Source organism: Pithys albifrons, chromosome 3, assembly GCF_047495875.1.
Source record: "Pithys albifrons albifrons isolate INPA30051 chromosome 3, PitAlb_v1, whole genome shotgun sequence".
Classification (NCBI taxonomy): domain Eukaryota; kingdom Metazoa; phylum Chordata; class Aves; order Passeriformes; family Thamnophilidae; genus Pithys; species Pithys albifrons.
This window is the reverse complement of record NC_092460.1, coordinates 39,760,936-39,788,608: the sequence shown is the minus strand read 5'-3', so window position 1 is coordinate 39,788,608 and position 27,673 is coordinate 39,760,936. Positions and strand designations below refer to the sequence as shown.

Genomic DNA, 27,673 nt, shown 5'->3' with positions numbered 1-27,673 from the left:
TCTATGACAGATTCTGCAAATTATTTAAAAGGAAAAGAACCCAAAACCCGGAAACTCCTGTTAGGCTTACACAGAGGAGCTTCTCATAGATTTAAAGGAGGTGGTTCTCTGTTCCTTTTTTCAACCACTTTGAAACCTCAGAGCAGCCAAGAATGCTTTTTGGTGGGTTATTCCATGGTAATATCCACAATGAAAGTTGAACAGAGGTTTTCCTGAGCTGAATGCTCAGCACCAGGAGCTTTTCCTCACTGAACCCTCACTGACTGCAGCTGGGCCTCCCACACACATTGGAATGGCAGACACTGAATGCCACCTAAATACTAGAAACCACTTTTTCAAAGCCTGCCTGAGGAATCCTATTGACATTTGACAGTGTGGGGAACACAATATTCTGGATTTAAGTTAGACCTTACCAATTTCTCCCCAGAAGAAAGGGTTGATTCCACCTATTGTGCAGTTGTACACCAACATGTTTTTTGGTCTGAAAAAAAAAAAAGAAGTATTATTTTAAGATGTGAAGAAAAGCACCCAAAGCTTTATTAATGGAGCATTAAATTTAAGGGCCCAAGAAACAGTGACAATCAGCTCTTTAAAAACGCAGAAGAGGACATTTGTCATCCTGGAATCATAGAATGGTTTGGTTGGGAGGGACTTTAAAGATCATCTCATCCTAGCTGCCTGCTGTAGGCAGGGACAATGCCTCTAAACCTGGTGGCTCAGAGCCCCCAAACCCTCTTGCTGTGAGCAGGATTCAGACGTGCTTAGGGAATCCCTACTGGATTTTGAGTCCAATGCCTTCACCCCTCGGCCATCACAGATGAAAATACCGTGTAAAATATGAAGTTGTTGTAAGATTCAGTCAGATTCTGGAAAGCATATGAAGTTTATAAAGAGAGATGGGGTTTAAGAAACCCATCTATCATACAAAACTATAAAAATTATAAGGAAAATATGCACACTGACAAATTCCTGATTTGCAAAAAAAAAAAAAAGCTAGTTACTCTGAGTATATAGTAAACAATTGACTCAAGGCAACCTCAGGGACACACTGTATTTTGCGATCATTTACTTAACGGATATGATTTGAGCCACTTTTAAACTGCCTTTGCTAGGGTAGTGATTACAAAATCAATCAATTTCAGCAAAATTCTCATTTTCATACCCACCAAAGTTTGTGTTTTGGGGCGTGGAACTAAACATAGATCATACTGGTTTTATTTCTTCCTTCAAGACAAGGCAAGAATTAGTCTAACAGTTCTCTTGATCTAAGCCTGCCTTGCCAAGGGTGCAAGTGATGACACCAATACAGCATTTGTCTTCTTGTACACTTGAAAAATGCATTTGGATACTGCAGTTTTGATCGTGCTTTTCTTAGTTTGAAGTTATGACATTTGCCTCTATGTAAATCATTCTCACTAACCCTTAGCAGACTCTTAGGCATGGTTAGGCCTGACTTGTCAGGCTCTGAGTCTGTGTCCTTAAATGTGAGAAACTGCACTATGGAAATCAATTTGGCAACTCAGGAAGGACTAAATCTGGCACATTGAGAAAACTCACCTCGTGCTGAGCTACACACAGAGCCTGATGGAAAGTGCCCTGAAACGAAAGCACAAACTGCCATTTCTCCAGTGGGTCAGGCCCATTAAACACCATTCAGGAGGATTTCTCCATTTTCCCAGCTTCCAGTGAAGGGTCCCTCCCTGTTGATTTTTTCCCCTTCTTCACACTCCAGCTGAGTCAGTGACCTTGATGGACTGTGGAGCTTTGTAGTGCTTCTACACTGTGCAGAATCTAATTTCTGTTGGTAATGTCACCTGCCCTGAAGGATACCAACTTTCAAATTAAATGATTTGAAAAAAAAAATTTAAACCATACATGCTATTCTTGAAGACAGCACCTAAACCTGAAACTCTCTCAGAGAAATCAAATTTGCAGGATGCTCAGGCTCGATTTTTGTACACAGATTGCTAACCTTGGGGTTGTACCCAAAGCTTTAAATCAAATTCTGCAATTGCTCCTTTAGCCTGATAATTTTGTGGGAACCAGATTAAAACCATACATCTTTCACCAGTAAGAACTTAGAAAAACAACACTTCTCCAACCATGGCTAGAGCCAGGAAGTCTCCCTGTGTGCTGAGGTCCAGTCCATCGGCACGTGATCATCTCCTTTTCCAGCTCTATGGACAGGCAGTTGCCTCCTTTATCTGGAGGCTCTCTGGTGTGCATGGAGGGAGAAGCTTCCCCAAGGGGAAGCTCTGTTTATTTTTCCCAGACCACGCTGCTTTCTTTGTTGCTGATGGAAGGGGACAAAACAGTGACAAAAATAAATCTTTATTGCTGGTGAGCTGCCCTTCAAGGTCCTTTTAGGATGCCTGTATTTAGCTTAATGTATGTAGCTCTCTTCTACCCTCAGCTCAGAGGGCTTACTCTGACTTTCAAAGCAAAGTACTTCTGCCTTTTAGTTGCCTGGTACTGCTTTTGCAGAGTTGCATAAACCTCCAGAATAATTCATGTGGTTTACTCTGTAGCACTTCCTACCTAATGATTTAAGGTCAGGCCACAATTTCATAGGAAAACACCTTAAAGCCTTACTGTTACTTATATATACCCTTCTCAAAAATGCAAAGAAGGGAGATTTTTTTTAGATCACATAACCTGTATCATATAAGTCCAGAATATATTTATATTGTGCAGTGTTTTCCAAGGAAACATGCAGTGAATTTTTACCAAGAAAACTCTAGAAGACATTTGGAAAGCGACTCAGTGGGAAAAGAGACCCAAAAACAGCTGCTGCAAAGCTCTTGGCCTTAAGAAAAGAGACTTCTGAGAGACAGATGTGTCAGCTAAGCCTAGATTGTACCAAGAAACAGGTCAGGTCTTATCTGTAGCTTTAGAGATTTCCCAACTCTAAAATCTACCTTTACTCCTTCTTCTACACTCTTAGTCCTGGCCAACCCAGGGAAGGAAATGCAACCTACAAAACAAATCAACCAGCCTCTTGTCCAGGTTTCCAATTAGCTTCTGGTTGCCTTTAAAGTGCTGGGACAGGGTATAAATGTCCATGCCTGGCCAAACCCAAGAGTCTCTTCCCACCTGTGCACGGCCGTGTACCACCCTGCTGCCAGGGTGAGGTTGGCAGCAACGTCCACTGGGACCATGTCGGCCACTGCTTCGTTGTTGGCGATGACGGTCCTCAGGATCCCTTTGCCTGCCTGTGGGACAAAGGGAAACAGTCACCAACTTTGGTCTGTGCTAATATTTCACTGATGAGATTTCATCAGCATGGACCAAGGGCAGACTGCCACACTGGTTGTTTTCAAGCCAGGCACGTGCTGCAGAAGATTACTTGGTTTCTGTGACAAATATTGGTATCACGTGGATCCCACTGGGAAGTCTGAAATGTCATGACACTTGTGCTGTGTATCAAGAATAGCTGGGAGACTTTATTTAAAACTTAACAGGAAAGAAATATATCTGAATTTACTGATGTAAAATTCCCAGTGATGCCTGAAGTTACACTTCCCTACATGACAGGCAGACAGAGGGCTTAGCTTCCCTTTAAACACAGTCACTTTGGAAATTACACCAGCAGGCTTTATGAAACATTGACTCCTTTCCCTTTGGATGTATTCCCACCTTCCTCTTTTCCAAAGCTGTGTCTGTTAAGCACAAAGACAACAGTCCCTGCTTTGAAGAGCTCACCACTCAACCAAACTCAGGAAAGGAATGATTGTAAAACATAATGTGCTGACAACCAAAGAGAACAAGAAGCAAGAACAGAAAATTTTCATTTTGCTTTGGTTGGAAGTGCATTTATCAGGGGATCAGGCTCCCCGAAATATATGTATTTAACCTGGAATGCTTATTAAGGGGTTCTCACGATGACATTTAGAATCTTTGGAGGTTCCACAGCAGAGACATGGCAACAGATGGCAACAGCATGGCAGACTGAATCAGAGAGGGCAACTTAGGAGTGGAGAAACACGGAGGTGAAATGGGGTGAAGGAACTTCACCTGGTGTGTCAGTTGTAAGGGCTGAACAGAGCACATAAAAAAAGAAACCCTCCATGGCAGAGTCAAGGTTGCAGTCAAGTTATTTCTCAGGTGGGAAATAATGCAGTGAAGCTGAGGACCCAGGTTAAAATCTGAGAGGATAAAAGCACTAGTGAGGCAAGGAAGGAAAAAAAAAGCTGTTATAATTTAGATCCCTTCAAAAGCAGAGGGAAAGACTGAGTGAAGGGGCAAAAGAATATGCTCTACACATCCATCAATATTTGAAAGTTAGTGTAAAGGAAATGTTGTAGCCTTTTTGTTTTCCCCTTCCAATCCGAAACTCCCATTCCATTATAGAATAGATCAAGTTTTTCTACAGAAACTAGAAAGGAAGTGCCTACTTGTGCAAAACCCCTTGCCTGAAGCCTGAGAAAAAAAGTTATTAAAAAGCATTTAAGACTTGCGGTCAACTTGTAACGCACATGCCACTGTCTACTGGTCATTGGTAGACTAAGGGACACTGCATTTCCTCTTTGGGAGGCATTTAACCTATTGGGGTCTTTTTGGTTGTTGTCCTCCTCCTTTCCCCTTCTATAATCAGATGGGTTTGTTACATTTCATAGTTGGCAAGGAAGGGAATAGCACTTATGACTGATTTAATTTTCAAGAGCTAAGACTCCTGAGCAGTCCTATCTCATCCTTGGTGCATCTGGCAGAGGGATCATAGTCAGGCTCTGACAGAGGTAACACTGGAAACTTCCCCATGTGCCTCAGTCATCCTTCTCAACCCCTGCCATGCATTAACTTCTGCTGCCCTAAGCTGAACCACAATTAGACTTGGACATGAAAACTTTAACTTGCAACATCACTATGACTTTTTTGGTCTGTTCTAACTACTGTTTTTTTCAAGGGAAAAAAAAAGGCAAAAAGAACCCAAGGAAGCAACCCAGCTCAGCCATTAATGTCCCACTGCTGTGACCAAGTGCCCACAAGAGACCACTGTGTGATCAACTGTCACATTTTCACAGGTACACTGAAGTCCTTTCTTATGTCTTTAAAATCAGGGCGTTTGATGGATGTGCTGCAAAATGCCTGTATTCAGAGCAGCATGTGATGGTCATGTACACATGAATGAACAGGGTTTGTTCAGCCTGGAGAGGAAAAGGCTTAAGGGTGACCTAATTGTCCCCATTCAGTACCTGAAGGGAGCCCATAAGGAACACAGGAGAGAGACTATTTACAAGGGCCTAGAGAAACAGGACAAGGTGGAATGGCTTCAAACTGACAGAGAGCAGGTTTTGATCGGATATTGGGAAGAAATTCTTCCCTGTGAGAGTGGTGAGGCCCTGGCACAGGTTGCCCAGAGAAGCTGAGGCTGCCCCATCCCTGGAAGTGTTCAAGGCCAGACTGGATGGGGCTCTGAGCAACCTGGGCTAGTGGAAGGTGTCCCCGCCCATGGCAGGGGGTTGGAATGGGATGGACCTTTCCAACCCAGGCCAGTCTATGATTCTATGATTTAGAGATTTTTTTATGTTGTACATTTAAGAAAGACATCAGGGTTTAAGTGCTTTAACCTACTTCTTACATTGAAAATGATTTGGTACTTCTTCATCAGTTATAGCTTTATTTCTATTTATAGTTCCTGACTTTTTTCTCTTTAGTGAAACAAAAGCTTCTGTGAACTGAAGCCTTCAAAATAATTCCTGATGTTTCTGGACAGCCTCCCATCTGAGGTGCTCTGGGACCAGTCAGTGTCCAGAACACAATTCAAACCAGTTCTGCCCTACAGCTCCACTGCCTTCCAGGGAGAAAGGTCTTTACATGTAATATGGAACAGTGAGACAAAATGCCTCAATTACAGTCCAAATGTAATTGATTTCATTTTGTTCTTCAGTCAACAAACACAGCTCCTCACAGCAGCTGGAGCAACTGTAGGCAAAAGAAACATAATTAGATTATCAAGAAAACTTCAGACTCCCCTGTTACATGAATATTTAAAAGAAATGGATGTATTCATGGAATTAAGTGATCAGAATCAAATAATGTGACTGAGGAAAAAAGCCTTTGCAAGCTTTTGGAGTTCAGATGCTGCCCAAGTGATATCAAAGATCCTCTGAACCAAACTGGAATCTGGGGGCTGTTCTCCCTGTAGGGTAAGCCTGGGTTAGAAGCTGAAAGTGACGATTTTGGTATGGGGGAGCAATTCAAATACACAAAACCAAACCAGCACTTCCCTTTTGCTTTTTCCATCCCTAATTAAGGCAATTAAAGTTACCTGTCTAATAACTACAGTTTGAAATACAGTTGGCCAAGAGAGCTGGTGGTACTGACACAACTTTCAGGTAACCATACTAAAGCATAACTCAGATGTTTAAGGATTCATTTTCAAACTACCAAACAGGAATTACCAATTCACTACCCCAGCACATTTATTCATTTATCAATTAATCCCCACTCCAAAGACAAAAAGTCTCTTGAGTTCCTAATAAATACCTTTACTTTCCAGAAAACATTCCAAACAGCCTGGTCAGTACACCCTGCATCTATTGTCAATGTTCTTTGTCTTTTTCTTGGTTAAGTCTCAGTGTAGTTACATTTCATACTTTAGCATTGAAGAGCTTAGTGCAGAGGACATGAATTTCACTGTCTCTTTATTTCCTACATCGAAAAATCTCAGAGGTTCAATAGTGAACCAAAGAATACCATTTCTATTTCAAAACTTTCAGTACTGGTCAAAGCTTTTATATAAAAAGGAAGGGAAACCATTTCCTACAGTGACCCTTGAATCTCATAATCTTTCCTCTCCATGGAGTAAATTTAGAGCTAAAGATACAGCCTGGCCCAAGTGAAACTAACAGCAGGTTTGCTGCCGCATTCAGCACAGCGAGACAATTTTGTGGTTTTGGAGAAAAGGAAATATCAGTTACTGTTATGAGTGACAAGGGATAACCATATAAATCTATCATAGAACTACAGAAAGATTTGGGTTGAAAGGAACCTTAAAGGTCATCTCGTCCCACCCCCTGCCATGGGCAGGGACACCTTCCAGCAGAACAGTTTTTTCCAAGCCCCATCCAACCTGGCCTTGGACACTTCCAGGGATGGGGCAGCCACAGCTTCTCTGGGCAACCTGTGCCAGGGCTTCCCCACCCTCACGGGGAAGAACTTCCTCCTAAGCTCTTGTGTAAGCTCCTAAAGTGGATAGTACTTAAAAAAGACTGATACATGGGCAAAATTTCCAAATACTCAAACAATAGGTGTTTTTTACTTCTTGACAGATTAAAAGGAAATGGAAAAAGAGGCTTTCTAAATGATGAAAGATTTTATCAACTTGTTTTTATACAGCTGAAAGCATATGAATTTGGCCTGTGTTTCATAAATATACTGGCATATTATACAATTACGACAGCCTGCAACCAGCTGCTGTAATTTGTTTCTTAAGCAATTCAGTCATGGGAAATAAAGAACAATGCAATGGAACTTCTTTTGTATAACATTTTTCCTGCAAACCGATTCTTGGTCAATTTTGGGATGGACATCTTTAATGCTCAAAAGCTATAATAATTAAAAAAAAAAAGCAAAATTCATGTCATTACCACAGTTAGAACCTGTCACATGAAAAGGTAAGCAGTGGACTGGCAAAATGAAGGAACTGCAAAACCCTTCCTGATCATGATGACATCGCCATGAACCCAGAAAACAGCACAAGATGCTGGAAGCAGAGCAGAGAGGCAGTACAAGATCTGTGAGTAATCAGCAAATGAATAAAAGGCTGTCAGATAATTTTTTTAAAGAAACTGTGACATGAATAGAGGACGACAACAATTTGTGACAATGAGAGATGCATTTGGGGCTGTTGAATAACTGAAATGTCTAACTGGGGGTTCAGATAAAAGCAATAGCTGGGATATACTCAGTAATTTGTCCTGTGGATTCCAGCAGTAACTGTAAGAGTTTTATTTATGCTCTACTTCAGGTATAAATGAGCTTTTTTAGCAAGATGATATTAGGATTTTATTCTTCCCTCCTGATTGCAGACTACAAATCCTTTTATACACTGCAACAGGCTGATTATAATATAGTTTGGACAAAGTAATCAAGTTGGACAAATCACAGATGAACAAAAATACTTGCCCATAGCTACACAGCATCATGCACTGACAAGCAAACCTAAGGCAGTGACTTTAGTTCAGGAAAAAAAAGTGTAAGGCAGGAGAAAAGGTATGCAACTTTACCATTTTAATATATTAAATTGCAATGATTACTTTCATATTACAGGGAGTATTTTGTCAAGTTATTATTTATCTTAGGGTTTGTTCCTCACCATTCTGCACAGTATTCACACCTGTGTCAAGCAAGAATATAGTGAATTATTCATGTGACTGGCAGAGTCTAAATCAATCACACAAATCAGTCAGGTGTAGTCTGCACAAGGAGATATCCTGTACAAAGCAATGGCAAGTGGGATCCAAAATCTTTGGTATTGTGGAGAGATAACAAATTATAGCAGTGGATTGGGAAACAATACACAGAGAGAGATGAAAGACAAAATACTGCTGCCTTGTACTGATGGTATGGTAATCTGGCCTTGGAAAATAAATTGTGTTAAGAGATTCAAGCATTACATCTGTGAGTTACCCTAGTTTCAAGGATGCAGCTTTTGCCTTCCTTTTGGAAATGTGGCCAGATTTGCCCAAACCTTTAGTTCCTTCAGTTTTTAGAAACTGCAATTCACATTTAGTGAACTAGAAATATACATTCTTTCAATGGTCTTTTTTGAGCTCAGCACAAATAGACCATCTTCTGGTCTGTTCATGCAGATGTATGCCAAGTGTGTGACATCTTTTTACCAGACTGAAACCTGATGTGATATGTTTTTGGCACACAATTTCTAAGTGGGGCTGTTAAAGTTGCTGTTTCAATAACTCAAATCCTACTTTAAAGGGGAGTTTAAATAATAACTGGACATACCGCAATAATTAATCCACTTGTCCCATTGAAGCTGTCAATCCAACCCTGCCAAAACAAAAGAAGAATGATTAGTGTTTCTTTCAAAGACATGGTGCTTACAGAGTCTTGGAAATGGTGACAGTGCTGTAATGGTGTGGTGTAGACAAAGCAGTAAGGAGACACCAGCTTAGATGGATGCCAGGCCATGTGGGACAGCTGCCAGGACACCAACTAGGACCAGGGGATGCACTGTAGGACACCTCGTTCTGCCTGAAATTTACCCACCACCACCAAGAATCTAAGTTTGTTTCTAGAAACCACTTCTTTCCCATTCCTTGGCTACAGGAGTAAAATCTGCCTTTAAACACCACAGTGCCTTGGTGCTGTCACACTTGCTGAAAAGCAGTCAGTGTGTTATTCACCCTCTGACAGACAACACGCAGATGTCACCAGGAGTGATATGGTTACTCCAGATAATTTCTAAGGAAGGGAAAAAACCCCAGACCTATACCACTCCACTTCTGAGTCATCATCTACTTCAGGTCAGGGAAGCTGCCACTTGTGGGGGCTGGAGTTAGGAGCAGTCTGATCTGAAACAGGTTATGACACCCAGCAGAGTTCTGTCTTTCCAAGGTGGGGAGCTTGGCCCAGAGCCTTGGCTGTATCTCAGCCATCTCTGGCACACTTCAGGCTGCACAAAAAGCCAAGGCGAATTGATGCTGCCTCTCCAATTTGGCTGCAATGGTAGGGCACATTATTCTTACCAGTGCATTTAGCTTAATGAATTATTTCATTCTAACAGTGCAGCTGCATTTAATTACTGTGTACCTGACATTATCTGCAACAGGCCCACTGAATCTGCTGAATTCAGCAACTACCAACATAAAACAGATACTAGTTAACTGTCCATGACATCATCCAATGCTTTCAAGGACCATGGGAAGTCTAGGATGCTGACAGGTTGAGTGGACCATGGAAAGACTTGAACCAGAATGCATCAGGGCTACAACTGATCCTCAGATCTCATGTTTCGAGTACAGAAACTCCCCTGGGTGTCTGAATGGACAATCATTTGCAAGTCCAGCATTTTACACCATAACTATCACAGCTCTTATTATTGCTTAAATGTGTTCCTTTCACTTGGAGATAAAAGAGTCTTTCCTGAAGAGGCTGAAGAAGGTTTGCTGTTCTACTCCAGCACAGGTTCTCTACCTCTTCCACACGCTTTCCTGTGAACTGTTTCTCAAGCAGACACTGCTACAAAGAGGGAGAGATTCCTGACAGTACCACAGCTCCAGCTGCATCAAAGGGCTCTCAGTAGGGAAATGTGTCTCCATGCTTACTGGGAAAGGCTCATGCCAGCTGGCTCCCACAATGGATGGCCTGATGATAGCAATGTTCAAGTTTCCTTTCTCTTGCTGAATCAGGTATTCTGACAAGGCTTTGGTGTAGGTGTAAGTGTTGGGCCATTCCCCAAGCAACTTGGGTGTGATGTCTTGAATGATGGACTCATCCAACCACCTGCAGGAAACACAGAGATCATCATTATCCACCATGCAGAGGGAGAAAAGACTCAGGCAAAAAAGACTGGTGAGACAGGAATCCTCACCTGAAACAGATGTCAAAGCTATTAAGGTCTGGATTTAGAACAGCTCTGTGAGAGAAATGTTACATTTTTCTTCAAAATAAACCCTGGTGAGCTTCATGCTGCAATGTGCAGCTCAAATCCAGGTACCTATACAACTTCATTTTAGAGCCACCTCTTGCAAGCTTTATACTTCACTGCCATCTGTAACATAAATACAGCCACAATCTACAGCCTGATGGAGCTCTCCAGCCTAGCCTAGGCAGTGCTCATCCTTAGCCAACACAGCCCCCACGTGCTCCCAAGCACATTTCAGGAGATTCTGGGTAACCTGAGTTACCAAGTCATGTAGCATTACAAAGGTCTCAAAAGCTGGAACAACATATTACAGGTATATTATTCCAGTAGCACTATTTACAGTGTTAATGTTCCTTCTTACAGGTTTACCAGGGTTTTTTTCACATAGAACAAACACAGAAATGGATGATGCTTAAAAAAACACAAACCAATCACCTGAAAGAACTCCACCAATTTTTTTTTTATTTTTTAAGGTATTCAAGTATCTAACTCATCAAAATCAGTGATGCATATACCTTTTAAAAAGCAGCCGTTACCACCACAGTGCTGCAGCAAGGTCCTAAATCCCTAAGGCTCTTCCCTGACACACTATCAGGACTTCACAGGTCCTGCCAGGATCTGGGTCTAAAGGACAGGAACTGGCTGTGCTTCCAGAGCCCTCACACCACTGCCAATCCCCAACAGGCTTCCAGCAGTTTGGTGTTACACCACAGAATCAAAGATTAGCTCCTATAATCCAATTTGTAATTAAGTCAACAGCCTTAGAGTTCAGTCTGAATGGGTGCCCTCTTCCCAGGGGCATCACAAGGATACTGCTTCCTGCAGATCCTCACTTCACCCCTCCTTGTCTTGAATTTCAGGAACAGGCCAGTGGGAGAGGAATGTGGTAGAGATTGTCACACCTGAAGAACTACTTGATCATATCAACTTAACCCTGCAAACACCTGGTGGCTCAGGTGGCACAGCACTTTTCAGAGGGCTCTCATTTGGCACAGATGGAAATATTACAGGAAAAATGTAGCATAAGAAAACATTGCTGCACTATAACTGCTGAACAGTTTGTAGGGGAGGGCTGAATTCAGTGAATCTCACAGTTTTTAAATGAGTTAACAAGAATATAACTGTTTTGAGTATATAGATTTTTACCTTTTTAAAAATAAAACAGTACAGAGGCACAAATATTCTTCTTTGCAAACCTGGTCCCATGCTTCAGAAACAAGGCAGAAAAAGTGTTTAACCATGAAACATGAAGTTGAACAGAGGTTAGAAGCAGCAATACTGACTGAATTTGCAAAGCCCTGAAACGCAGGGGCTCAGCTAACTTGCTACTCTTTGAATCTGTGGAGTAACTAATTACCAGCCTACCAGAAGGAGATGTCTGTTTCTGCAGAGTCTGGAGGATGACTAGTTTGATTTGGGAATTCAGATTAAGCTGCATTCAAGTATTTTTTCCCTTCTCTCTTTGTTTTTGTTAGTTTGGTTTTAGTTTGCTTTTTTAGTTGGTTGGTTTTTTTGCTTTTATTTCAGTAATAGGGTCTTGCAGGTTCGAATCCTCACAAAGCAGGACAGGTGTGGAAATACACGAAGAAGAAATTTCCCCTTAGCCTTCCCTCAGGTCTCTGCAGTATTTTAAGTGGTGATCAAGAAGACGTCTTCTCTCTCAAGGGTACCATCCTGCCAGGTGAGTTGATCCACCAGCATTCCCATCACGGGAGCTGAGCTGACAGTTCAGTGAAGCGAATGCTCCTACCCCTCTGTGACCTACTTTGAAGATTTTGAAATGCCAACTCACAAAGCCACTGCTTTTCCTCACTGCTGCAATTGCCCTGTAGAATGATGCAAATTAAACCATCAGTAGCTTCTCCATGCACCAAATTACTCTGCCATAGGAAAACATAACTTTCTGTGTTAAGCACTTCACATTCAGTTTCATGTAAGTGATGACGGATCTCTATTTTCTGCAATAACAAAAACAGTCCTGCTTCAGCTTACACTTCTCTGTGAACTGTGTTCCTTACCTCAGCACACCCTTCAAAGCTGATTTCCTTCAGCTTTAGATTAAGGCAAACCATGCTTGATGCAGCAGATTATATGTTTCCCCTATTGGCCTGGCAGCACTTAGAAGTGTGACTTTTGGTTTACACAGCTTAAGCCTTAGGCTTTACTTGCAGGTTAAATATCAAAACACTGAAAACCCAAGATATAATAGGAGGATAAGAACAGAAAATGAAACGGCTGGGAGTCCTATTTCCATTTCAGCTGAATAAATAATCGTAAGCATATATCAAGTGCACAGCCAAAAGCGTCCTTAAATGGATCTGTTACTGCATCCAGTTCTATGATTATCTCTCTTAATGCACTTGCAGAAGAGCAGTTTAAGACAAGAGTTGTTTGTGAAGGGAATCTTCCACATTTGGCTGATGCAAAACATGACCTGTATTTCTCCCCCTGCCTTTCTGAATGCAGTTTGTATTTCCTTGCCTGCTTCCCCTCTCTCCCCTTAGAAGGTAACACTCTGATACCTCTTCATCTCCTCTCTCTAAAACCATCTGTACCTAGATATCCACACACCATTTCTTTCACTTACGTGGTGAATAATAAAAGATGCATCTCTTCTATCTTCTTGCTTCATCTTCCCTCTCTTCCTCTAAGCAACTCTCTGCCCCTTCAGAATCTCATAGTTTTCTCTATCCCATTCTGCCCATGGCATATTATCTCAGGCACTTTCCCCCTCCTGCTCTTTCTCACACTCTGCAGCCCCCATGCATTTCCCTCATGCAGTGCCTTTGGTTTGCAGAACACCTGCCAAACCAATGACCCTGGAGACAGTGATTTCCAACAAGACCCACCTGGTATCTTTGCTGTGAGCAATGATAATGCTCCCTTCAAACACTTGAAAGAAACACAGCCCATCCTAATTAAGGGCATGCTGTGATTTCTGTCCCACTGAAAGTACCAGAAGGCGGTCAGCTTCTGGAGTGGGGGATGTAGGAAAAACAGTAAAAAAAATTAAAAATCTAATAAAAACCCCAAGAAAACCCATCTGTAATTATGAGGCTCAGAAAACAAAGCTATCAAAGAACACACTCTGTCATTTCAAACATCATCCTCTCTACTGCACATGCAAGCTGTGATAAATAAATTCCTGGTGTCTCACATGAAGCAGGTGAAGTAGCAACCTCTGAGGTACCAGGCTCTTCTGCACATTTCAGATTACCAATCAGATCTGTGCTGGAGTATTTTATTGTTGTCTGAGCCATCAACACTAATTGTTTTCAAAGTTGCAAGTGATGGTAATTTTGGGGGTAATGAAATGTAATATTGACAGCGATGAACTACAAAAGACATTGTGAAACTGAGGCATTGAGCAAAAAGGTGACAGATTAGCTTCACTGTAAATAAAGGTTAGGTAGTGCATTTGGGGAAAAGCAGTCTATCAAAACTGAGTCTCAGAGGTTGCTGAGCTCAGAACCAGCAACTGTAGCACAGCAAGAGCTCTGGAATCACAGCTGATAGTTCCATGAAACTTCCACTTCCATGGCCAGGCTCCTGCAGTCACTGTAAATATAAACATAAAACACCCTTTGCCACTGTGGAGGGCAAGATACTGGGCCAGGCAGTCCATTGCTCTAATGCATTAGGGCATTTCTGATGTTTTTATCATGCTCCACTTACTGAATAAATGATAAATGACAGATGACTACAAGCTGGAAGTAAATATATCTAAGACTATGGACGACTAGAGAAATTCAAATAGAAAACACTGTTTTGCACTGAATTTTCTGGAGTTGCGCTTAGATTGTGAAATTATTTCTTTAGACAAACATTTATGGGTTTTTAAAATAAAAAATCAGTGGTTCTCCTAGTGGACCTTAATTAATCTCATCTATTACCTTAAATCAAGGAGAAAAATTTTATACCAGCTCTTGGTTTTATTAGTTTACAGATCAATTGCTTGTAGCACTCAAGCAGAATACCACTAGAACATTCATGAAAACACATTAAAAGCTGTAGAAAGATTCTTCAAAGGGGAATGTTTCCTGGGACCTTTATCAGCCAATTTTGTTATTCTTCCTAATTATTCTTCAGTTTGATAAATTCAGTAAAACAGGATTTTCTGTTGTTCCCTTGAAGTCCTAAATTCAAGAGCCTCAAGTTGCACCAGGGGAGGTTCAGGAAGCATTTCTTCATGGAAGGGGGTGTTAAGCACTGGTACAGACTGCTCGGGGAATTGGTGGAGTCATCATCCCTGGAAGTGTTCAAGTAACGACTTGGACATGGCACTCAGTGCTATGATTTAGGTGACAAAGTGGTGATTTGTCAAAGGTTGGACTCGATTTTGGAGGTCTTTTCCAACCTTAATGATTCTGTGATTCTCACTCTGAATTCTCTAAAAAACCCTGTTCCTCACTCATCCCCATATAAGCCTTATTGAAATGAGTGAGGACAATGCTGCGAAGCTGAAGAGACAAAAATATTAATGTAAGGTATATGAAAAAATTCTGTTCTTACTAAGGCAGCAACGGAGCTGTGTGTTATAGAAAGAGGCAATTCCAATCCTGGCAGCAAACATGCTCCTGCTGAACTTAATGCTGGACTCTCATGAAACCAGAAATCTTTAAAAAACCACAAAGAAACAGCAATAACAGAAACTACCAAGACAAATCCCACCCCACAGGTTTAGTGAACAACTCACAGGTCTTCTGCAGAGTGGGGTGACACAGTTCCTACTTACTCTACTAAGTCGAAGAGCTTCTTGGGCTCGGCTGGGGGTGGGTAGATGACCTCTTCGATGTGTTTCCGGACACAGTTTGCAAAGGCAGTGGAGATGTGGATGAAGGCCTCAAGGTTCTGCATCTGCCGCGCCAGCTCCAGCAGCCGCTGCGTGCCCATCACGTTCAGCTGCAGGGCATGTCTGTGGAGGGCAGGGGACACCAACAACATGCCTTTCACTGGAGAGAATATGTGAACACTGTGCCTCACCCAAACCCTGTAACAAAAAAGGGAACTCCCCGAGAGAAGAGGAAACAGCAGTGCAGAAAGCATCAGTGAAATGCAAGGACTAAACCAGCTGTCAGAGCAGTGGTGCCGAATCCACTGTTCTGGACATGGAAAACGTCTCTCAAATATTTTCACTCAGTTGGAAAAGTCAAAAGTTACACTTCACTAACATTTCTAACTCTAACCTATTGGCCACCCCTTCATGGAACACCTATTTCTAACCACTGAGGCACCACTGTGGTTTCTCTGGTACCTATTCCATATTCTCCTTAGGGAACCATTGCTAAACTAGATAAATACATGGTTTTAGTAAGCAGAAAAGGGTCCTTGGGCCCAGAAAAACTTATTCATAGATCACAGAATGGCCTGGGTTGGAAGGGACCTTAAAGATCATCCAGTTCCAAGCCCTGCCATGGGCAGGGACACCTTCCACTAGCTCAGGTTGCTCAGAGCCCCATCCAACCTGACCTTGGACACTTCCAGGGATGGGGCAGTCACAGCTTCTCTGGGCAACCTGTGCCAGGGCCTGCCCCCCTCACAGGGAAGAATTTCTTCCTAATACCTAATTTAAACCCACTCTCTGTCAGTTTGAAGCCATTTTTAATCAAAGATGACACAATAAGAGATAACAGCTTAAATTTCCAAGGAATGGAGAAGAGAACTGATAAGCCACAGAAGTGTCCTGGTTAGCAAGGTTGACCTTCAAGCACTCAGCATAGCTATTAGTTTTCCTAAAGACTATCTGCAATGGATCTCAGCAAACAGATGTACAACTCTCCTGCATGCTTTGTCCTGGAAGAAAGACACTTTCCTGCACAGAAGGAAAAAGGTTAAGAAATATGCAATCTGTTCAGCCCAGGAATAAAAGCTTTTAACAACTCATATAATATTATGAATAAAACAATCAAGCACCGTGTACACTAACAAAGTTAATTATGTTGAAGAGAAATTGTAAATAGTCCTGAGAAATGAAAATAGAAACTAAGAAAATGATTAATATTTGGATCATAGTATCTAAAGCCAGAGCTACGTTTCTTTTTACATGCTTCTATTAAAGAATAGCTTTTTTTATACATTTCTGTTTCTTTCTGCCCTTCTAGCAGGATGGGTACTTCTACTTTAGCTGCCCTTCATATGAAAGTTGTTCTGTGTACACTTCTGTTCCACTGCATCCCTTCTCAGGGGGTGAACAGAACTGTGCTCCCAGCACAGATTTCTCCGGAGATGCTCAGAGTTCCTTCAGCCTTCTAAGGGAGTATCATCTAAGCCTGGTGATTTGTTACTCATTATTTTTTCTATGTATATTAAACAAACGTCTACTAATATTTCAATAGAACAAAATTTCTGAGATTTCTGCCCTCAGGTGTTCCATCTGGAGAACTCTCCAAATGTATTGTATGTTGATGCCAATAACTCATTTAGTTTCTCGGTTGCTGATTTTCTCATATCTTGATAGCACTGCTTTTTGCACCTCCCTTATTTACTGGCTTTTCAAATTCTGTGGTAATCTCTGGATTTCTGCCATGTTTAAAACATAAGGGCTTTTTTTTGGTTATTACCAGTTGCTGCTCAAAATTTTTTTTGAGCAAAACCTTTTTGAGCAGCAATATTGTGCTTTCACATTTAACTTGCCAGAACTTCTACTCATCTGATGTATTTTGTTATTTAGACAGGAAGAGTTTGATTTGAACAACTTCTCATGTTTCACTGTTTAATCATACTGGATTTTCCTTAGTCTATTGGAGAGATTTTAACAGATCACATACAATCAGTCTTTAAATAGTTCTACACTTCTTGTGAGCTGATGACCATTTAAACTTTCTACATCTTTCTAGCTATCCTCCATATTAAAACACAGTTTCCCTTTGATGTTTCATGCCATTGAGACATTTTTAAAGCCTGTTCATTTGTGTATTGATTTAAGAAAATCTATGGCTTTTAATGCAGTGCTTTGGTACTTACATTTTGGGCCATGTTCTACATCAAGAGACACTTCCTTTCTGGTGTTTCTCTACTTAAGTGGTCTAAAAAACAAGTATTTTGTGATGGACATAAGGGATATGTATTTATCCTATGCACAAGCAAATGAAGACTGATATTAATAATTGTGTTTTCTACTCTCACAGTTTTAGTGTTTTTCAAAAAACTGTGAGGATCTGGCAATCCAGATCACCCACCTGAGTTTGTTGAACTGTACAATCTGCACAGAAGCCCTTCCACATCTAATCTTGGTTTAGTGGCTTATTGCTGCTGGTTTTGATTAATGGGAAAGCCTGCCTGGACAAGCACTCCCAAGATAAATCCTTCAGAAATCCAGCACTTATTGTAAACAGTGAATTACACTGAGTGTTGGATATTTGAAAGGCTATTTTCTCAAACCACATCTCATTTCCCTCTCCAGTTACTCAATGACAAAGAAAGGCCACTAACACTTCCTTTAGAGACAGACACAACATGGTTTCACTTCAAGCTGACTCCAGCTCTGCCAAAACATCTCCCTCTTGACCTAAAACACACTTTTCCCCACCCCAATTTTAGGTCCTATTTAACTCCCTTACTGTATTACCAGCCAGGCTTGTAGTACTTCCTTCTGTTCCCATGGAAATCTGCCAAGATACCTCACTTCTGACGTGCATATGCACATGACATTTTCAGAGCATTTACACTGCACGTTCAGCATTTACACTGCACGTGTAGCATGAACACCCAAGTGGAGAATTACCGCTGCAGACATAAAGAGAGTCTCTGAACAGTGTGCCAGGAGCTGTTGTGCATTCTGAATCATGCTTAGCAAACACAGAAAAGCAGGACATACTTCAGGGGTTCATCAAAGCGAACTGTCGCTGCACAGTGGAAGACAATATTGACCCGGGTCAGAAGCTCCTCCTCATCTTCAGCACTGATGGCCAGCTTGGGCTGAGTGAGTTCAGTATTAATAGGCTTAATCTTCTCGTGGAAATTAGGGCAATCTTCTCGGACCCTGTCAAAGACCTTGAAGCACAAACAAGAGAGAGATCAGGTACAGAATTAGGCTACTAAGATCGCTTTGATTAGTTGCCAGTCTGACTACATCAATCAATGAAACTGGCACAAAACAGAATGCCTGTCTGGGAGGACAGAGGTGAGATGATAAAATAGGTATTTCAGTTGTTCCCTCCCATGGGACAACCTCACAGAGGAGACAGAACAAAGTATAGGAGGCAATGCATTGCCCTGAAAAGATTAATGTATCCTCTCTGCACCACTCATTTCCTCAGACAGCCACTGAAATTCCTCCATCTCTATGTTTCCTGCAGCCACTTGCTATTTGACATCAAGGGCTGCCTGTTGGACCTTAAAGGAGCTAAAGAGCAAGAGGGCAGAGTACGGAGTGGGAAAACCTGTGCAGCATTAGACTTAGCCACTTTCCTGATGGCTCTACAAAGGACTTGCAGAGAGGAGAGGAACAGGGCACATTCTTGCTCCTCCTCTTCCTCTGCTGCCCCTTGTCTGCTGGCACTCTTCGTTCATGTCAGATGAATCCTGTGGGGAACTGCTTTTGGGATGGAAGGATGACACCCCCAACCACACCCCTGCTGAAGCTGCTGACTGCCCCCAGCAGTTCTGCACAACTGAACAGCTGTGTAGTTAGTTGGCCTCTCAAGCTGTGTTCCAGCCCTTTTTTCCTATGAGTATGATCCATAGCTCCTTCCAATAGACATTTCTGCCCAGCATTCTGAAGAATAATAAGATTCTCCATCTGCCCATTAAAAAGATCCCTGTAGTATTTCCATGCACTGTTGTGGCTGAGGACTTGTCTAAAGTCAGCACTTGGAACCCTGAACAGCAGGATAACTACACAAACCTGCAAGGGAAAGGACCCTGAGATTAGCTCAGTTGGTTAAAACTTGGTTGTAATAATGCCAAGGTCACGGGTTCAACCCCTGTGTGGGCCATTGACTTCAGTTGGACTTGTGGGTCCCTTCCAACTCAGAATAGTCTGTGATTCTGCGAAACCAATACTGCCATCAGCTAGAGGTTCCCATTTTGACTCTGTGAGTAGCTCAGGTAACAGTACAGCAGGTCTGGGTCACACCACAAGAGGAGATGGCTACAGCAACTTCCACCTGGAGACCATTTTTATATAAATCTCACAGGAAAAGAAGATGAAGCCTGAATTTCAAACCACTGTGTTTGCTGGAGTAGGATTTTTTAAAAATCACCTGGAGTTTTAGAAGCACCTTGTCTAAGGGTTTTGTATTTCTGCTCAGCATTGTTGTATTGGAATGATTTCAACCAAAAGAATAGTAGCCAGTAAGTCCAAAAAGCTCCTCCTTTTCTTTTTTTGGGGGACAAAAGAGTGACAACACATAAGGTTGACAGAATAAGTAGAATAGAAAGGCTGTGGGACCTGAAGAGGTATAATCTAGATTTCAAAGGATAATTACACTTCCCAGATAACTACTGTACTGACAGCAACAACAAACACTGGAAGAGATTATTGGGGGATGATGCAAAGGGTGCATCATGCCTTTGGACACATCTAAACTGTTCAGATAAGCACTGCCAGGAAAGGCAGGGAACAGCTGAACCTGCCTATGGGGCAGGAGGATGGACCAGGTGACTTCTCAATAGCTCTGTGGTTTTGAGGTGTTTCCTCTACTCTGTCATTTACTCACCAGTAGCAGCGAGTCTGGAAATCTCTTTAATACCATTGTTTTCTTAGATATTGTTCTGTCTTTGATGTGCCCAGTGCTTATGTAAGAGCAGAAATTGCGTGATATATATTGAACATACTAAAAGACACATGAAAGATTAAGTTGATCCTAACAGCAATATTTTCTTGTTTGACTACAGGATTACCATCTTTTCACTTATCTGACAACCAAGTCTAGATAAACTTGAGGTTCTTAGGAATAAAGAGGTGATAAGAAAATCATTAGCCTTCCCCATTAGGTGCCACACTCTGTACTTGACTTCACATACTTTAAATTGACACACAGCTGCACATCCTTTATAAACCTGAAACTTGAGCAATTTAGAACATGATAATGCCACTTCACTGCTCTCAGTGGCATCCAACTGCACCCATCTTTCATCAGTGTGGCTATGCCAGAAAACAGATTTCCAGACAGAGAAAGCTATTGATGGGCAAAACTGCTAGTGAGAGCTGACTGGACTGTAGGACCTGAATTCCCAGGTCCTAAGGCTGCACTAACAGCCTTAATGCCTGTAAAAAGTTGTTTTCTAACCAGATGCTGGATTGGGTCTCCAAATATACATAATCATATGAGAGATCTCACACAAGCAAACCCTGATGGGACACAAAAATGGAACGTCTTCTCAGAGAACCCATATGAGACCAAAGCTATCTTGTGGGAGTTTTAGGAACATTTGTTTGCATTTGTTGTATTGCAAAGAGAGTGTAAAATGCTGCCAAATGAGATGGATTTTCTACTTGTTTTACTTTGGCATAAATAATGCAAAGGCAGAGCAAGAATGAATCAGTCCTCTCACCATTTTAGTCATGGCATATAAAAAGAAAAATAGTATTTCTTCAGTGCCTTGCTTGAGTTTGGAGAGCTATGTTCTGCCTAGATGGCCTCTCCTCCTGACATTCCCAATGCAGATAATATCCCCTTAGGTTTCTGTGCCTGCTGCTACCACGTGCCACTCAACAGCTGCAGTTTTTCATCCCCTCCAATGATTCACTGTGTTTCTCTGAAGGACGAAGGCAATTTCTGAATGCAAGCTCACAAGTCAGCATACTGCTTTGGAAACCTTTTGTATCACAAGAACATTCAGTTCATCGGCACCATTAAATCAGATAACAGGAGAAGCTGTTTCATCAAAGTTTGCTGCCCCTTTTATGGAATATCAACATTTCAGACTTGTCAGTGCTTTACGGGGAAGTGCAAGAAGATTTAAAAACAAAACAAATGCAGCTTATTCTATACTGTCTCCTATAGTTCAAGGAGTACTTAACGTAATGATGATGCTTACTCTGCAGGTAAAACAGTAATTGCATCTCTTGAGCCTCATTAACTTATCCAGAGCATAAATAGTAACTGCAATAACTGCACGAGACCTAAGGATTGTTCCATCTTTTCTTTTTAGAAGCCCTCTGCCAATATAAAATATATTCAACAGGAAGAAGTGGACTGTTGTGCTGTACTGCTGGAACTACATGAGAACACTGACCAAGTCAGCAGTACTTCCAAAGGGATACAGGAATTGTCACAGTATTATAGTGAAGAGAAAGGAAAGGTGTTTGATTCCAAATTGTTCAATATTAATCACACCAAGGGAAATCAGTATTAACTTTACCCTGATTTCAGTCTCCTTTTGAGCATCCTAATGCATTACAGAAGCAACACTGCTGCCTTGCCCAAACCAACACATGAATCTAGTAGCTGCTATTCTCATTTTAAACCTTCAAATAGGATGCAAGTTCAGCATAGGCTGTACTGCCCTTCAACACAGGTGAGAACTTCAATGGGGTCCTGTCCTGGATCAAAATAGCGTGGCCAGCAGGCCCAGAGCAGTGACCCTTCCCCTGTACTCTGTGTTGGTGAGGCCACACCTTGAGTGTTGTGTTCAGTTCTGGGCCCCTCAGTTCAGGAAAGATATTGAGGGGCTGGAGTGAGTCCAGAGAAGAGCAACAAGGCTGGGGAAGGAACTGGAGCACAAGTGCTGTGGGGAGAGGCTGAGGGAGCTGGGGTTGTTTAGCCTGGAGAAGAGGAGGCTCAGAGGTGATCTCAGCACTGTCTAGAACTACCTGAAGGGAAGTTCTAGCCAGGTGGGGTTTGGTCTCTTCTCCCAGGCACTCAGCAATAGGACAAGGGGGCACGGGCTCAAGCTCTGCCAGGGGAAATTTAAGTTGGAGATCAGAAAAAAATTGTTTACAGAGACAGTAATCAGGCATTGGAATGGCCTGCCCAGAGAAGGGGTGGATTACCCATCCCTGCAGATTTTTAAATGGAGATTGGACGTGGCACTGAGTGCCATGATCTGGTAAAGGGACTGGGGTTGGATCAAGGGTTGGACTTGATGATCTCGGAGGTCTTTTCCAACTCAATCGATTCTATGATTCTTGTTTCTTAATTTATAATCAGGCAATTCTCATTTATAATAATAGTCTAATCCCTGCGTTTTTCACTTTACATTATCAAGCCCTTATTGTGAAATCAGGACATCTCGAATTTCTCCCAAAATTCTATTTGAGTGTGTCTGATGGACATCTCCTTCCTTATTCCTGCCCACTTAAGCTGTGACCTCCCTTTCCAAAGGACATCTGCAGCTCTCGGTGTTCTCTGCTCTTGCCTTACAGCATTAAATAATTCAGAGAGATTTCTGCCTACCAATCCTTCAATCAGAAATTTTTCCATACCATAAAGATAGAAAAACCTCAAAGAAAGGGCAAATTGCACATCTGTGAAACAGCACAGATGAAAAATAAAGGAACCACTGAATGGTGCAAAGTACCAAAGGCTTCGCATCTTCCTCAGGACACAATCTCAGTGAAGCAAATACAAACTAATGAAAGTATATCGCCTAAGCCATGGTCTGCTTTCAATAGGAACTTGTAGGAGTTTGATCTTATAACTGCTTTTCAAAGGCCTGAGTAGTCCTTTCTTTTCTGGACCTATCGGTCCTCACCTATAAAAAACCATCTTAATATAACAGGCACCATGCAGGTGCAGGTTACCTTTTTTCCTCAGGTGTGTTTAATGGGATGTTGGGCTTCTCTAGGAGGATTAATATGCACATTTCAAGGTACTATGGAACATTTAAAGTAGAGAAAAATCAGAGAATTCCCACAAAATGGATCTCATATTTAAGGAACTACTGAAAATATTAAGGTGGAGAGAGTTCAATTAAATAAAAAAGGTAAAAAGCTTCCATCCTTTCAGATAAAAAAATGGAAGGGGTGGCTTAACTCAGGAGAATACAGGCATGAATTACTTCTGTAAAAGAAGTACAATTTATCCTAAGAAAGACATGGGCCAAGGGGTAAAATATGGTGGCAACAATTCCTTTAAAGAATAAAGAACAAGCTGTTCACTGCCTGTGTGGAATAATTTTAAACGCAAGATGTTTCAAATCCCTCTTCTGAACAGAGCATTGGTATATAAATGAAGGAGAACAGCCTATAAATAAATACATAGAGTAACACCCTGAGGTGTATATCCATCCCTCTGTGATTTCAATGGCAGCATCATGAGTGACTATCACAAATATAAACTACTGAAGGTACCAGAATCATGAAAATAACTCTTTAAAAAAAACACCTGATCTCTGCAGTTTTTTTCTGATGAAAGGGCTTATCCCAGTTGTGTTTGCCATGGATAAAATCCTCCAATACAGTCTTGAAGGAAGGAAGGTACATAACTACTTCCAGAATTGCCATTGTAGCAAATTTGAGACATAATTGGTCAGCTTCTTGACATAAAGTAATTAGCCAGCAATTAATTTTGAGCCTGGTAGATTTCCAGCAATAAACACCAGGATTGTTCAGTCAAGAAATGTGTGAAAATGCAGGTCAGGGAGCTTTAATTGGGATAGAGCCTTTTTTCCCCCCCTTTTGCACTCTCTGCCTCATTTCCTCTTCAGAAAATTGCTTTTCAGTACGGTTCTTCTCAAGGCAAATAAAGCATAATTCATCTAATCAGTTAGAAGGCATGCAGCAGAGCATTCCTCATTATAGGAAAACAAATGGCTTATGCTTCAATCCAGAGCTATTACTTTCCCCTGAGTAGAGCTAATATAGGAGAAATACAGTATCCACACATCTAGTAAACAAAACAGCTGATTATTTAAAGACTACAGAAACAAAGAGCTGACAGACAGAAAGCTTCAATATAGGTCAGCTAAGGCTAGTAAGTAAAGACAGCTACTTAGGATGTGGCTTTAAATAGCCAATTTCCTTGAAAATTGGCTGCTGACAAAGCCTGCTGTTTTCTACCAAGAATACTTGAATTACATGTCAGTCAATGTGGAACAGCAAAAGGAGCTCGTGAAGAGTCAAGATGTTGCAGGGACTTGACAGTCATGGAAAGGTTTTCTGTGACCTCTGGTGCCATCTTACAGGTGGGTGGACAAGTCCCTGATAGAATATGGGGCTTTCTTATACTTACCACAGACATTTCCTGTGCCTCTGTGTGGTACTCAGGTATCACCATCAGCGTCTGATGCTACACTTGCCATTTAAAACAGTGAAGACTTTCAGTGCAGGGAAGAAGGATGGTAACACTTGGAGGTTTTCCTACAGCAACCACTAACATGTTTCTTCCCATACATTTTCCAGAACTGTTTTCCTTCTCATCCTTCTCCATAATATTCCCCAGCTCTATGGGGCAATGGGAGTCAAATTGCCAAAGGATGTCAGGAGCCACGACCACAGTGAGGTTCATCCCTCCTTCCTCAATTCCTGCCATACAGAATTCACTGTCAAACACTTAGAGAATCACTGTATGTACTTGGAAATAAGTACAGTTATCCAGACACAGGATCTGATTCTGCTTTTCCATACCCACTGCTTTAATTACAGATCTTCAGAGTTTCACTGCCAGATTTTCTCAGGCACCAGGGAACTTCAAGAGTGTTTTCTGAGTCACTGAGGAAAACCAGGCAGAAGTAAGACCTATGTCAAACACAGACACCTCCTTCTTGGACATGGTCTAAGAAATGACCAAGAAAGACTTTGAAAGACACTTATTTAAGATCCCTGTCCATTACTTTAGGCAGAAAGGGGAGAGTAGCACCATGAAGAGGATCACAGGTAACGTGGGCACCAAAGTGCACCTTAATAAAAAGGTAAAAATCCTTTGATGTCAAACACAACAAAAGTTGAACAAATCAAGAAAAATGCAACAAATACTTAAAGCTACTCAAATAAAAGAAAGTGATTTTTTAAACATTGTAGTGAGAGGGCACTCAAGTGTAGAGAGCTGAACATCTGGGAAATGAGTGCAGCTGAAGAGCAATGCACTCTTCTGGCATGAACGATGCTGGAAAATTACCAGAAAGAAGAACAAGTCTCTGCTCACAAGGGAGGTGTTAGCCTGGAAAAGGGGCTTTTCCCAACAAATATCCCACATGTGGTTATGATGATTTGGAAGGTCAGAAAGCTTAATGACATCAGTGCAAGCCATTTCCTGCCAGCTGGTCTCGGTGACTGAAATTTATCCCAAGAATATTTACGGACGTGTCAAACTGTACAATCATTTAAACACAGAAGTTTTGCAGGAGGTTCCTGAAATGACTGATGGAAACTTCCTTCTCCAAGTGATAGAGGTCCCAGTCAGGAGAGGTGCTGTGCTGCACCTTTTTCTCAGCAACCTCTTTTCTCATCAACAGGTTTAGATTGGATATTAGGAAGAAATTCTTTCCTGTGAGGGCGATGAGACCCTGGCACAGGTTGCTCAGAGAAGATGTGGCTGCCCTATCCCTGGAAGTGTCCAAGGCCAAGCTCTATGCAATGTAGTCTAGTGGAAGGTGTTTCCCTGCCCACGGCAGGGGGTTGGAACGAGATGACCTACCCAACCCAAACCATTCTGTAATCCTATGATTTACTAGGAGAATTTCTAATTTCATAATTTTTCTTTTGTGCTTATGTCTGATACAAATAGTTTGGCCTTCTTATGCCATTCCCCACACATTTTTGCTATGTTCATCAGGACAATGTGATTTTGTGGTTGGTGCTTAAAAGAGAAGCACTAAGCTGGGGTACCTCAGCCTGTTAAATATTTGCTTCCTTTCCTTGCTGTCACTTAACCAGGATCATATTCTCACAGCAAGGCTACATGGAACACACACAGGGAGTAAACAAACCAGAAAATTACCGGGAGATTATCAGAAATTAATGCAATTCAGAAGACTGACAGAAAGAGCAGGGATACTACTAGAACTGAAAGCACTTGCGAACAAGAGACCAATCCAGTGAAGAAGAAAACAGTTGAGATTCTAAGAAAACATCTAAGGGGGAATGACTTAACCATTGTAAACCGATTTTCTCTAGTGCCACTATTCCAAGAAAGCAAGGAAGTTCAGAGTTACAAGTAATCCTTGATTTCCATCCAAGGAGTCTTCAGCTTAGGGAAATTAAAACTTCTTTAAGAAGATAGAACCATCTGTCCCAATAGTGTCAGCTACTTACAGTGCAGTCTAGCTCTGGAAGTACTGGAGACAAACAGTTAATGTTAAAAATAAATGCCTCTGATTATGGTCAGATCTCAGAAGAACCCATGGAAATCCTCTGGATATGGCTGCAGAAGCCTACATGCAAGCCTGACACCTGGAATCACAGCTCAGACCTTTTTCTCTCTAAATCCAACCTCTTTGTATGTTATATTAAACATGGACTGCTACCTATATTGCATGTCTTCTTTAATAAAGCTTGGCTCCACTGCTTCTGCCCGTGATTAACATTCTTAAAATTCACCTCTTCCTGGTATGGGTATAAAAAAATAATAATTAGAAAAAAACCCAATTCCACTGAAGTTTGTCAAATTATCTGGATATAAGGAAAAGGCAAATCTGGCCCATGAGGTTTGCACCAGCCTCTTGGCACGAGTCCTCCCTCTTCTACTAGCTTGGGTCTCATAAAGCAGGAGGTGTTGCCTTGTTTCACAACAAAGATACCTGTTGTTAGGAGGGCCATTTAATGTCATCTTGTGATAGTAACACGTCTGCCAGGAGCAGATGTCGCCACTTCCCGGTACAAAGATCAGAGCATTGCCACAGATGGCTCAGTCACACCATGTGGAATTTCTCCCCCTATCCTGTCTCTGCAGTTGTATTTGACTAGAATGTTCTGACAGGCCTGATGGCAAGAGACAAGCCAAAGGATGTTTCGTGCACTCTGCATAATTCTTTAAGGCAGGAAAAGATGAGTTTTGTTTGCAGTCAGGTAGGAGTTTATCTGTCTTTTTAATTTTTCTCTTTTTTTTTTTTTAAGTGGTAGAGAAATGCAGATATTTTAGTATGTAAGGAAATGCACATATTTAAAGAGGATCAAGACAGCCATATCAAGTGTTCATGAGCCAGGCTCAGGTTTATAGCTTGCCCTGGCATCTCAGAGACTGC

The 27,673-nt window shown here is 41.6% G+C and overlaps 1 protein-coding gene across 2 annotated transcripts in view; it reads right to left on the bottom strand.

The window, feature by feature from the left end:
• The window catches only part of FAR2 (fatty acyl-CoA reductase 2), a 141,428-nt gene that overhangs the window by 18,995 nt on the left and 94,760 nt on the right, over positions 1 to 27,673 (bottom strand). For both annotated transcript variants that reach the window (XM_071551455.1, XM_071551456.1), the window contains exons 3-8: positions 18,423 to 18,598; positions 15,342 to 15,521; positions 10,287 to 10,464; positions 8,965 to 9,009; positions 3,094 to 3,212; positions 414 to 481 (exon numbers count right to left, since the gene is read on the bottom strand). In XM_071551455.1, the coding sequence (XP_071407556.1) occupies positions 414 to 481; positions 3,094 to 3,212; positions 8,965 to 9,009; positions 10,287 to 10,464; positions 15,342 to 15,521; positions 18,423 to 18,598 (766 nt within the window). The remainder of the gene's footprint in view (positions 1 to 413; positions 482 to 3,093; positions 3,213 to 8,964; positions 9,010 to 10,286; positions 10,465 to 15,341; positions 15,522 to 18,422; positions 18,599 to 27,673) is intronic.